This window comes from Chanodichthys erythropterus, chromosome 11 (genome assembly GCF_024489055.1).
Source record: "Chanodichthys erythropterus isolate Z2021 chromosome 11, ASM2448905v1, whole genome shotgun sequence".
Taxonomy (NCBI): Eukaryota; Metazoa; Chordata; class Actinopteri; order Cypriniformes; family Xenocyprididae; genus Chanodichthys; species Chanodichthys erythropterus.
Window position 1 is genome coordinate 20,880,136 of NC_090231.1, and position 12,797 is coordinate 20,892,932.

Consider the following 12,797-nt stretch of genomic DNA (forward strand, 5'->3'; position numbering starts at 1 on the left):
ATACTTGATTAATTTGTTAGTCTTGTCAGGTATGTAAAGGTAAGACATCCTGTCGAATTCATTAATTTATTATGCACTTCTATCCAAAGCGGTTTCTTATGTTGGTTTTCTATTATATTATTATATATTTAATCATTAAAAATACATTGACCCTTTTGAATGAAATATATATTTCCACTTTGGCTTCAGTGAAAGAAAGAAAGAAAGAAAGAAAGAAAGAAAGAAAGAAAGAAAGAAAGAAAGAAAGAAAGAAAGAAAGAAAGAAAGAAAGAAAGAAAGAAAGAAAGAGAGAGAGAGAGAAAGATGGATGGATGGATGGATGGATGGATGGATGGATGGATGGATGGATAGATAGATAGATAGATAGATAGATAGATAGATAGATAGATAGATAGATAGATAGATAGATAGATAGATAGATAGATAGATAGATAGATAGATAGATAGATAGATAGATAGATAGAATGCTATATTCTATAATTATAAGACCGAAGGTTTGAGTAATGTTTTAGTTGTATTATCAGTCAATGAAAAATGCCAATTTTGAATGTAATTCATGCATTACTGTTTTTAAAAATGTTTTAGGGACTGTGTTTATGAATGTGTTTGTGAGCTTTTACACACGCAGACAGACAGACAGACACACACACACACACACACACAAGAGGAGCGTCTGGCAGATGAAAGTGAGCACAGAGATAAAGTTACACCCAGAGTGTGATGCGCGCATTATGGTCAATTTGCAGAAACCTGCTTCGCAGTCAACCCTCTCAGACTCATCGTGCCACAGCAGCTCTCAAATATCCCTTTCAACTTACAGTATTTCAGCTCATTTCCTGAACCGCTGATGGGAGGGCCACTGGGTGGGGTTTTCAGGGTCCATATGCCATCTGCCCTCCTGCTCGTCCCTCAGGACATGCAAAGAGAAGCCATTTCTTATGCTTAAAGTGGAAATGCATTCGGGGGGATCTGAGGGGAGGAGGTCGGTCTCCCTTCATCTCCCCTCCCGCTGACAGAGGGATTAATGTGCAGTGATGTTGCAGGGAGACCAGTATGAATTAGGGATGAGGAGCAGAGAGCACAGACGACCTCCTGTGACTGCAGAGGGATCGTTTCTGAGAGCAAAAACATGTTGCATGTTAATTACATATACAGATCAAACCATGTGCCCCCTCACCCTGCTTTCTCTCTACCTCTTTCTCTCTAATTCTGGTTTTCACGTGTATATTATGGCCGTGACACACCAAGGTGGCAGTCTGTCATCAGCCAATGTCGAGCCAATGTTGAGTGTCTGTTAGTTCAGTTTTTGTGCCATGTTCCACACAAGTCGGACCCCGTCGGAAAGAGAGCACTCTGATTGGCTGTTTAGCTTTATAGCAAACCAGTGCACGAAAAGAATAGCAAAAGTGATGAAAGTAAGCAAAGAGTGAAGTCAAGAGGACAGAGAATGTGGTTCTAATTTAACATCATCTTACCTGAGTATTCCAATATGTAAATATTTTCATAATGACATGGCTGTCTGGAATGAACAAAGTGATCAACATGATTCTATTCAAAATGTTTAAAGGATTAGTTCAGCCAAAAATGAAAATTCTGTCATTAATTACTCACCCTCATGTCTTTCCATATCCGTAAGACCCGTTCATCTTTGGAACACAAACTAAGATATTTTTGATAAAAATCGAATGGCTCAGTGAGGCCTACACTGAAAGCAAGTTAATTTACACACTTTCAAACACCAGAAAGGTACTAAAGACATATTTAAAACAGTTAATGTGACTACAGTGGTTCAACCTTAATGTTATGAAGCGACGAGAATACTTTTTGTGCACCAAAAATAAACAAAATTACGACTTTATTCAACAATATCTAGTGATTGCCGGTTTCAAAACACTGTTTAATGAAGCTTTACAAATCTTTTGTTTCGAATCAGTGGTTTGGAGCGCCAAATTCTCGTCACATGAACTCTTTTAAATATGACTTTAGTACCTTTCTGGTGTTTGAAAGTGTAAATTAACTTGCTTTCAATGCAGGCCTCACTGAGCCATAGGATTTTATCAAAAATACCTTCATTTGTGTTCCGCAGATGAACGAAGGTCTTACGGGTGTGGAATGACATGAGGGTAAATAATAAATGACAGATTTTTAATTTTTTGAGTGAACTAACCCTTTAAAGCGCTGATATACACTTTTTTTGGTTTTCGCTTGGGTAAAAAGTCTGCAGACCTTTTTTTTTTTTTTTTCATTTTTGAATGATCAATATGGACTACTGCCACCTGCTCATATGATTGTTATTGTCTTTCACAACTGCTAGTTGGCCACTAGCTGTACTCTTTATGGTGCGTTTGAGTGCAACTTTTTGGCCCTGACACATGCGACACAAGCTAACAACATAGTCAGCTTTTATTGCAACTAATTCTTTGATGATGCTTTGGTGTCACGGCCTTTAAAAACTTCCAATAGTCACATCCTCTTTTTGTCTGTCTTACAGAGACACCTTCATTACTTCCCCTCAATTCAGTCCTTTCAAATCAATACCAACCCTAGACTTGCACCTTTTCCATCTCTCATTTTCACTCCTGTTGCCCCTCCTTTCTCAATCCTGCTTCATCTGCACTCCACCTAAAATGTCATGTCACCTTGAGAAGACATGGTCTTGCTCTCAGTCGGCAGCGCTTCATGTCTGGGACAGGATTGGTGACAGCATCAGTGTAGGGGAGCAGTTCTCCATTCTCAGGGGCTTTCCTCTAAAGAGGGCTTCTCAGCCCAGATTACAGCAGCACTGCTCCACACCCAGCATGTTCGCTGTTATCTCCAGCTCAACACTGATACCATCGGGAGTTAGCCTGGAGACATCGAAACAGCTTGAGAGAGAATTCAATGAGACCATTGGAAACTGCCAAGATAGGAACAGTTTAGGAAACTCTGAGGAGTTGATATAGTTATTTAATTCAGCTGTGTGAATCATGAGTTATTACAGTACAATTGTTTGGGTTTATAATTTCAATTTGGAAAATGTTAAATGTTAAATATTACGGCGAGCAGACAAGGGAGGGTTGTAACACTAACACAAAGTGCACAAAATGACAGTTCATTTGTTCATTGTTCATTTGTTAATTCTTGTTTGTGCACAATTCAAATGCTTAAAATTAAATGGTGACAAAATAAAATTTATATTAAATATTAAATATTTACATTTAAATATTGTGAACATGTAATTTTGACTATCACAATAAATGTATTCCATTCATAAAACATTAAAACCATTACTTAATTAGATAAGTAATACATTTTAAAATTAATTTGAAGAACTGAAGAATTAAATGTGGGAATATCATACACCATCATTCACCATATTAAACAGTGACAGACCAGAGTAATACTTACTTAACTAACACCTGCAAAGTACAGAGCAATTTTATTAAATGATACTTCTGAGCCATTATTTCCATCATTGCTCTATTTGTCTCTTAGCATGTGCTCACCAAACTCCCCCTCAACCATGAGAGTGAAACAAAGTCCCTCAGCACTCATGAGCCGCTTGAACGGGTTAAACCAGGGGAGGGTGATGGAAGACATTCACTAGCTGAAACACTCTGTACGAGAAATAATAGGAGAAATAGAGTGACAGCGAGAATAAGCACAGATGGATGACATAAATCATCCAATTTTAATGATGGTGTGAGGGAATTAGCCAGGACAATCTGTCTGGAGAGCCAGTCATTTGATTTGAGCTAATGAAGTGGGTACATGTGTTTTGAGAAGTGCCTATTGTTTCTTAAAAGCAGTTCATCTTATACAGTATCCTCTCATACAGTATGAAGAAAACACTGTGACCAACAAAAGTTCAGTTTCACGGTCAGCAGACGGTGAGCGCCAGACATAGCCGAGCTGAGAGGAAGCGGGTGTTATTTACAGGAATGAAAAGAGTGCATCAAAAGGAGAACTCGAGACGATGACAAATAAGAAAACAGAGGCAGAATTAGAAGACATTGGGAAGGCGGGTTGGTGAGACACACCACAGACAGACATATTGGCCAAAATGGGCTTATTTAACAGCAAAGATCGTGCTGATAAATGTGAAATTAGTTGAAGGCATTTCTGCCTGTATGTTCAGACTCTCAGAATATATGAAGCTTAAGGGAGTCTTCCTGGCTTCATTAATTTTTAATTTGCCAATCGACTAACTCAGACAAAAAGAAGAACTTTCCATAATATGTTTTTCCTATTATGCCAGTGGATAATATAATAGTAATTGCGGCGCTTACTTGACCCTGTAATGTGAAACAAAGTGCCAATTTATGTTATACATTTGTTAGCCAAAGCCTGCTGCTAGATGAGCTTATAAAACACTTTTACCTGGTAGTTTTTAGGCAGTGTGTGTGTTCAAGTTTGAGTCTGTATAACCATCTTCCACTCCTTTGTAGTTCTGTATCCATTCTGTCCATCTATGTTTTTCTTTCTCTTTCTCTCTGCCTGTCTCTATTCTTCTCTCTCTTTCTCTTTCTCTCTGTCTGTATGTTCTTCTCTCTCAGAACTGATCGACGGCACCCCCACCCTCAAAATTAACCACGGCTCGGGTACATTGGTCCTGCAGTTGCCGGGCAACGTGAATGTAGCGGACAGACGGTGGCACAGACTGGACGTGAGGAGCAACAGCAAAGTAAGCATGCAAGCGACTGACTGCCGAGTTTAATCGAGCAGAGGCCCGTCTCTCCTCGGCAGCTTCTTCCAATAATACACCTTAGTACACCACTGTACAAGTCTTACTATCTGGTCTAAAACCATCTTCACAGTCCGAGTGGGCCAGAGGAACTGTGGTCGCAGCTGTTAGCTGGGTTTACTTGGTCCAAGACATTCTTTAGTGTGCTAATTTGTATTGTATTCAGTTGTAGCCAGAGCTGTTTCAGATCCCAAGGCATCTTCGTTGCTGCTAGTCTCTGTAGTAGTGCAAGGTTGTAGTCTTGCTGTGGTGGAATTTGCCTTAGGGTCAGTCTGAAATTGTTTGAAATTATAATGCTTATTGTTCAGTACAAAAAGGATGCAAGCATCCTGCTGGGTGTGAAGGAAGCATTGCAGGTTGGAGCTTTTTAGCATCTTGACATGCTATGTGTTTAATAATACCATGCCTGAGGCTTTAGCCTCCATAGGGAGTGGAGAAAGAGTTTGAAGTGTAGCTTTTTCCAGTGTTAAAAATGTTGGTAAGAAAGAGCTCTTGACACAACATGGCGATTTAACTGACTCTACAAGCAAAAGAAATGTGATGATCTCTAGCCAGAGACATCTAAAGGCTGGAATACATTAGACAACTTTTGCCCAGATTTTTGCCCTTATTTATAAGTTAATGCTAGTTGCAGAAAGTCAGATCCAGTCTGCATGTTTTGGTCAATCGGAGTTGACATATTTCACAGAAAATTGTGTAGTGTACTTCAGATTATGATTCCACTTTTTAGGAGATTTTAGAAAACATTGTTTTCTTTTGTCATGCATCTCCTAGCAACTGTGAGAGTTTGTTGTGTTTTGAACAACTGTAAAGTCTGAAAGTGTGTGATTCCAAAGTCCCTTTAAGACAAGTCATTTCAGTCGGCGGCCATCTTTGAAACGCCTCTCGGTAGAGGTGTGACGAGATTTCTCGTCGAGGCAAAAAGTAGTCTCGTGATGTTGCCATGACAGAGTGTTAGGATGATTAGGAAATAATATGTCACCGCTACGTTTACATTATGCCTCCACTGTCGTTTTGCTTTGTATTTAAATATAATACATTTAATTAATTTGGATAACGGTCGCCGCTGCTCCATATTTAAAGAGTACGCGCGATCACTGAAAGTGAAAAGTAAACGCGCGCGCGCGCACGCATTCAAACGCACTTTCAATACCCCGCATTTTGAAAGTGGCTCGCTGATGAATGCAAATATCTCTCAATATGAAAGCTATTTTAGGCTGGGCAGTGTAGTTATAACCATCTCTTAGCTCTGTATCAAAGAAAAAGTTGGTCTTATTTGCACTTTGAATATTGACAGAGTGCGATTATGGTTGCACTTATTGTAAAGTGTTATGAAAACCATGAAAACGAATAACAGTTTTCTCTTGATCTTATTAAGCACTCAAATAAGGTTTCATTTGTTATCATTAGTTAATGCACTGTGAACTATTATGAACTAACAATGAATGACTATTTTTATTAACTAACATAAACAAAGATTAATAAATACTGTAGCAAATATATTGCTCATTGTTAGTTGATGTTGGTTAATACATTAATGTTAATAAATGAGACCTTATTGTAAAGTGTTACCATTTTTATTTATACTGTCTTTATTTCTATGATCAGTTTGTGGAAAGGAGTTCAGTTAGGAGGTCAAAAGTTGTAGAAGCTCATTAATCATGTACAGTAAGGTCTGAAGAGACTGAAATCATACAGAAGAGAAGTCAGTCAGTTGAGTTAGTGGCAAAAGCTTTTACAGTAACGTTACTTGAATATTGTTGTCTTTTACTGCATATGATAATTCATACTCAGAAAGTAGAACTGAGCGACACGTCTTGTGTTATTCTATAGTCTTTGGTGATTCTCAGTCTTTTAGTGTATGATGTAAGTATATGATTAAAAGTCCATTCACCAAAATTTTGACAGTTTAAACACATTAAGACATTGAGAAAAACATTTTTATCATATGTAAATGTAAATATTGTTATTTTATTTTATTTTATTTTTATTTTTATTTTTTTTTTGTATTTATGCAACTCTTGTATAACTTATAACTCAGCTCTTACCATGAAAATAGCTTCAGCTGCTGACATGGCATTAAAATGACTACTGCTACTACTACTGCTGCTATTACTATTTATTAAGGCATTGTTAAAAAAAAAAATAGTCCATGTGAATTGAGCAGTTTAATCTAAGTCTGTATGATTGCTTTATTTGATTAACAGTTTTAATTAAGGCTTTTATTCACATACAAGCATTGATCAACACTCACACATCAAATTATGAACGGCAACTCAACCATATGTACAAGAACAAACATTATAGGTTCTCATTCATCAAGCAAGCACATTTGAGCATCAGAAGACTTGGATTAGAAGTTTGTAATTATACAATGACAATTTTCATTTTTGAGTGAACTATCCCTTTAAATTCTTTCTTTTTCTGATGTTCTTTAACTGGTGGTATGACTGCATGTCTGTTTGTGTATGCGTAAAACAACCCTTATCTTCCGTATGGGGTCTCAGAGAACAAAAGGATGTTGGTTACAATTTATTAAGTAGACGTGTACTTGCAAGGTTACTTATAGTCAGTAGAATGTCTGTTGAAGAACCATCAAAATAAAGAGTTAGGAGATATTAAACAAACAGTCCACTAATACTCTGATGACTGCTTGCTGACATGTATACAGGTGCAAAGTTACTATAGTAGAATGTCTATGACTATCAAAATAAAATATTACTAGACATTTTAATAGCTAGAAATATGTACCTAACATTGATGTACTTCATGACTTGACAGTTTTTTTAAGAAGAACATGACTTAAAATCATCCTTGAAAAATGTTTGATTAGTTCTGTTTGGGGTCTTAGAGACCCCAGCTATAAAACATTAAAATACATTTTTACATTTTATATTTGTCTGACTACTGTACACACTGTGTCTCTTTTGTATTTTTCAACTGTGTTTTTGTGGGTTCAGATTGAACCCAAACAGAAATGGCACAGAAACAGCACCTTTCTGAGAAGTTACTGGTAAAACTTCAGGAATAGAGATTCAATATCTGGCTACAAGATTTTATCCAGAGGAGTATATGAAATACATTCAAAGGGAAAATTAATGGTTTATTTCAAAATTATTATTATTTACATGTACATCATTGATGCTACATTAAAAGTCAATCTCAGAACGTAATGTTTAATATGCCGCCATTCATTTGAGGCACTTTATGGAAGTCAAATTTGCAAGTCAATTTGTGTCTTCTTTTCTCCCACACATTTGTTCTCAGGAGGTGCGTTTTACACTTGACCGCTGTGCAGGAGCCACTATCATGGAAATGGAGGGAGTGGGCAGCTGGCTAACTACAGAAGACCACACTTCCTGTGAAGTTACTGGCATCACACCGAATATGGACAAGTACAGCACTTCTCTTACTTTATATTTCTCTTTTCACATCAACTTATGTTTGTTTAAAGTGTTAAATATATCGCCCTGATGAATCATTAAAGTTAGAGTGCCAAAGAATCCATTCCTTCACCATGATAGCATGACACAGCGCTCCAGTCAATGAAACAATCATTATGTTCCTCTTTCTCACTCTACATACTCGAAAATGTCTTTAGATATTAACTCTGATAATTCATTTGACTTTTTAGATTAAGACCTTTGTGTGACAATAAATATTTAGAGGAAAACGACCTCTCCATAACATACAGCACATTAGTGGCAAGGGTCATTCTCCTTTCTGATGTGCTTTCAGGCATCTGAATGTGACACAAGTGCTTCAGCTAGGAGGAGTGAATGAGAACCTGCCCTATATCTACCCACAACTCCAACACAAGCACTTCACTGGCTGTATCCGAAACCTCATCATGGACAGCAAGGTGAGGTTCTCTTGATTTTTTTGAAGGGGCAAATGAATTTTGGGCAAGAATGATTCTGATTTTAATACATTCATTGTAAACAGCGATTGATAATGGATAATGTATTGATGGTAACAAGTTCACGCCAGTTGATCCACTCGGATCATCACTTTAAATGATGAACAGATTAAATTTAGGCTTTTATTCACATATAAACATTGATCAATGAAGCTCAACCGTAAAATGCGTGAGAACAAACATCTTTCGGAAGCTCAAACGTGCTTGAACCCAAACAGAAATAACATTAGAACCTTTGAGAAGTTTGTAGTAAAACTTCAGGAATACAAATTCAACATCTGGCTACAAGATTTTGACCAGAGGAGAATATAAAATACAGACTGAAATGCAGAATTATACAGACTGCAGCAGGTTTATTAGCATATATTAAGACCTAATGCACGGATCTAATATAATGTTACACATCAAATGTTTTTCCCCCAACTAATACTGCACAATACTTCGCTAAAGATAACCGAATTCAGGAAGGTGAGCAATGATAGGTCTATTTATTTATTTATTTATTTATTTATTTATTATTATTTTTATTTTAAATCAATTCTTTTGTTTTATGCATCAATGCAGAATCGTTCACAACAGCATCGCGATGCATCATAAAAAACGATTCTATTTACAGCTCTAGTTATCACCATCATCCTCTAGAAAGTAATCCTCTACAATACCTGTTATTTCATAACATTTCTTCTGTTTCTCGCACTTCATAGGTGCCGTCATGTCAAATAGGGAATTCATTAACCAAAGCATCAGCATCCAAAGACTGAAATATTTCAACACATAGCAGCCATAAAAATGTCTATAAAATAAGATATTATCTTGGCAGAATGTTAAGTTCCAAAACAAATAAGCTGTTATTTCGGTCATTACACAAAAAATCCACACAGGAATTGGAACCAAGGCAATTTTCTTGCCTTTCCCGGCACTGACCTGATAGTCACTTGTGCAGATTGATATTAAGGTCTGTTTGCACTCTAATGGTAGAAAAGAAGTTTCTGAATCGAATGATACAAGACTCAGCAGGTGTTTCTGTGCCGAAATTAAACCCATGAAATCAATGTTTAGGATGCCAACTTTTTAATGTCAAAATCATTATCTTCTATATTTTTCATGATATAAATAAAAATTTGAGTACAGTATCTCAAACCCCTCGGTATAATCTATCATTTACAGCAATAAACATTAAACACACTTTATTTATTTTTGTCTTTTTTATGGCTATGACTACTTTGATGCTCTTAATCACTTCAATAAGCAAGCAGTATTAAGTAATGTTAAGCAAATTACATTTTAGACAATATTGACTGTTTTTGCTCTATTTTGCTAATAAAAAAATAGTTCAAAACAAAGCCATAACAGAAAAATTGCTGTCTCTCAGCAACATATAGCTGTGTTTCATTACTGATTGATTCAGTGTTTTTGAACAAACAGGAAGTCAATGATTCAATGACCCATTCATAAAGACAGTGGATGCTTTTCAATTAGAAGGCTGCATCCTAGTGAGACTGTGTCCTTCCTGGACAAGTACAATCTTGCATTACAAAATGAAATTGGACAAGCTCAGTACCGCTTCATTTTCCGCTTTTTTTTTTTTTTTTTCGTGAATTGGGAATGTGTACAACAAACTTTAAGTATTTGACATAAAAGATGTGGAAAAAAATCAAAAGAACAATATTTTTTTTTTTTACTGTCCCTATATAGATGAGCAAAGATGCATGCCATGACCTCTTAGGGCTTGCATACACTCAGTTTTGAGTTTTCTAAGAGGTCTTATTTGAACTGAGCTATAATTGACCAGGCCACTTGTCTTTTAAACCAATCTGTATCATGTCAAAGGTTTGGTATGGTGGGTGGCTGTTTGTTTCTCATTGTAACACCATGACTCACTTAAAGTTCTTGAGTCTAAAACACTTGACCAGTGGTCACCAGACACAAAGGAACAGCATAGAAGTGTTCACTTAGGCTGCTGGGGCTTGCAGGAGAGCAGGTCATAGACTGTGGAAGGAGGAAGTACAAAGGTAGAATTGCTATTTTAAACTCTCTTCTGCCCACTCAGTTTCCTCAGATGGTTTACTTTCTTTTGCTCTTTCCCTGTTGTCGACCTTTGAGAATTCTGAGTAGGCTTTTTGGTGGCAAATAAACAGTGTGATGGGGTGCATGGCAAAGTGGTTTTAAGATTAAAGGGTATTATGCCATTTACTGCTCCACCTTGGGAGGTACATGCAGGGAACTATGGTACATTACTTAAAAGGTTACACAGGTTTGCTTGAGCCATGAATCCCATAAAAGAGAAAGTACTTTACTAAAACCAAACTTAAGGAAAAGAATAAACCAAACGACCTCAAACCTTATGGTGAAAAGGTTGACCTTGCAGAGGTGCACACCAAAAACAAGCAGCTACATATACAACCACAGCAGATCAAAATAAAACTTCAGACTACCACCAGTTGACTAGCCTTTATAATGGGTCGTTAGGCTCCAACTACAAAAAAGTCACAAAAGTCACATACTAACAGTCACAATAAAAAGATTTACAAAATGTTTCTCATTAGGAAATAAATGCATTAATGAGCAGCTGGCTACTCCAAGAGAGACTGTAAAAGGGACCTATTATGCAAAATTCAATATTATAAGGTGTTTGAACACAGATGTGTGTCCACAGTGTGTGTAAGCAACCAGCCTATGATGGTAAAAATCCACCCATTTCTTTTTTTCTTTTTTTTTATAATCCCCATAAATCATAAATAGTCCCTCCAAACAAGTGGTTCCAGCCCCGCCCATGACTGGTGACAGAATCTACCCTATTAGCTTAGCCTCTCTCCTGAGTGAGCTGTACAAAGTCTGCCATGTTTATCTCATCGCCATAGCATTTAATAGCAGCATTCAAATAAGAAACGTATTCTTATTAAAGCTATTAAAGTTATTTAATCAAGAGCAGTGAGTGATTTTCAGTAGGTACTGTATATTATGCTGCTGTCACTTTAATACACAGATCTAATATACACATGCAAAAACTCATAGGACACGCCGTCTACCAGCCAGGTTTCTGTGTGTGTGCTTCGGATGTGTGCGCTGAGAAAACCATATATTAGAAGTTTAAATTATGGCTTTAAAACGCATGAAAATAATTAACTTTCATGATGATGAAGAACTGCAACGTCACGTGAGCGTTGCCGTGATTGAAATGATAATCAAAACCAAACAGATGTTTTGTTTTTGGCAGAGTATCCGAGGCACATGCTATTAATACTTTCAGTAAAGATGCATTAAATTGTTTAAAAGTTACAGTAAAGACATTTGCATTGTACAAAATTCAGCTTTTCCATCACAGTATTAATTACAATTTAAAATAAACTAAAATAGAAAAGTTATTTTAAAGTGTTAAAGTGTAATATTTTGCAGTATTATTGTTTTACTGTATTTTTTATTAAAATATACAGGTATGTGAATTTGGTGAGCATAAGAGACTTCTTTCAAAAAAAAAAAAAAAAAAAAAAAAAAAAAGAAATCATATCGACCCCAAACTTTATATAAATATCTGTAAAATAAGTAAATTATCCAATTTTGCTTAAAATGTATTAATAATATTAATTAAAAAAGTAATATTCTAGTATATACGTAGCATTTTTCGATGGGAAGTGTTGCTCAGCTTGTCTCTACAAAATTCCCCACAGATGCCCAGTATTGTTATGGTCGGTTGAAGGATTTTCACCTTGGGAGAATGTAATGAGTCATTCTTGAACTGAATTAACAAACAGTCACAGAAGATACCATCAGTGTACAGGAGATGGTTTCCGGCAGACAACCATACATTTATTACTCTGTGCAAGACTAAAACATGACCTCACAACACAAAACATAAGATTAAGTATGAAGCAAACACAAATTCATCAGGACTACAAGGAAAGGTCCCAGGATTAATGTATAGTCAGCCAGTAATTATCCCATTCATGTTGGTAATGAGGAAATATCTAAGAGGGGTCCTAAAGTTGTTTACATTGTACATTGTCCCACTTATTGCACGACTACTTACCAAATAATTGAATACATGAAAATATTGATTTGAGCTTTAGCTTTGGCTTACTTTTATTAGAGAGACATAATCGAACACAGCTATGGAGGAAACATTGGTTTCAAGTGGTCAGTTACAGTATTACTATA

The 12,797-nt window shown here is 36.4% G+C and overlaps 1 protein-coding gene across 1 annotated transcript in view; it reads left to right on the top strand.

Annotated features, from left to right (window-relative positions):
• si:ch211-186j3.6 (neural-cadherin) overlaps positions 1-12,797 on the top strand; it is a 330,066-nt gene that overhangs the window by 292,353 nt on the left and 24,916 nt on the right. Inside the window, exons 24-26 of the mRNA XM_067400604.1 lie at positions 4,536-4,663; positions 7,991-8,118; positions 8,462-8,585. Of these exons, the coding sequence (XP_067256705.1) occupies positions 4,536-4,663; positions 7,991-8,118; positions 8,462-8,585 (380 nt within the window). The remainder of the gene's footprint in view (positions 1-4,535; positions 4,664-7,990; positions 8,119-8,461; positions 8,586-12,797) is intronic.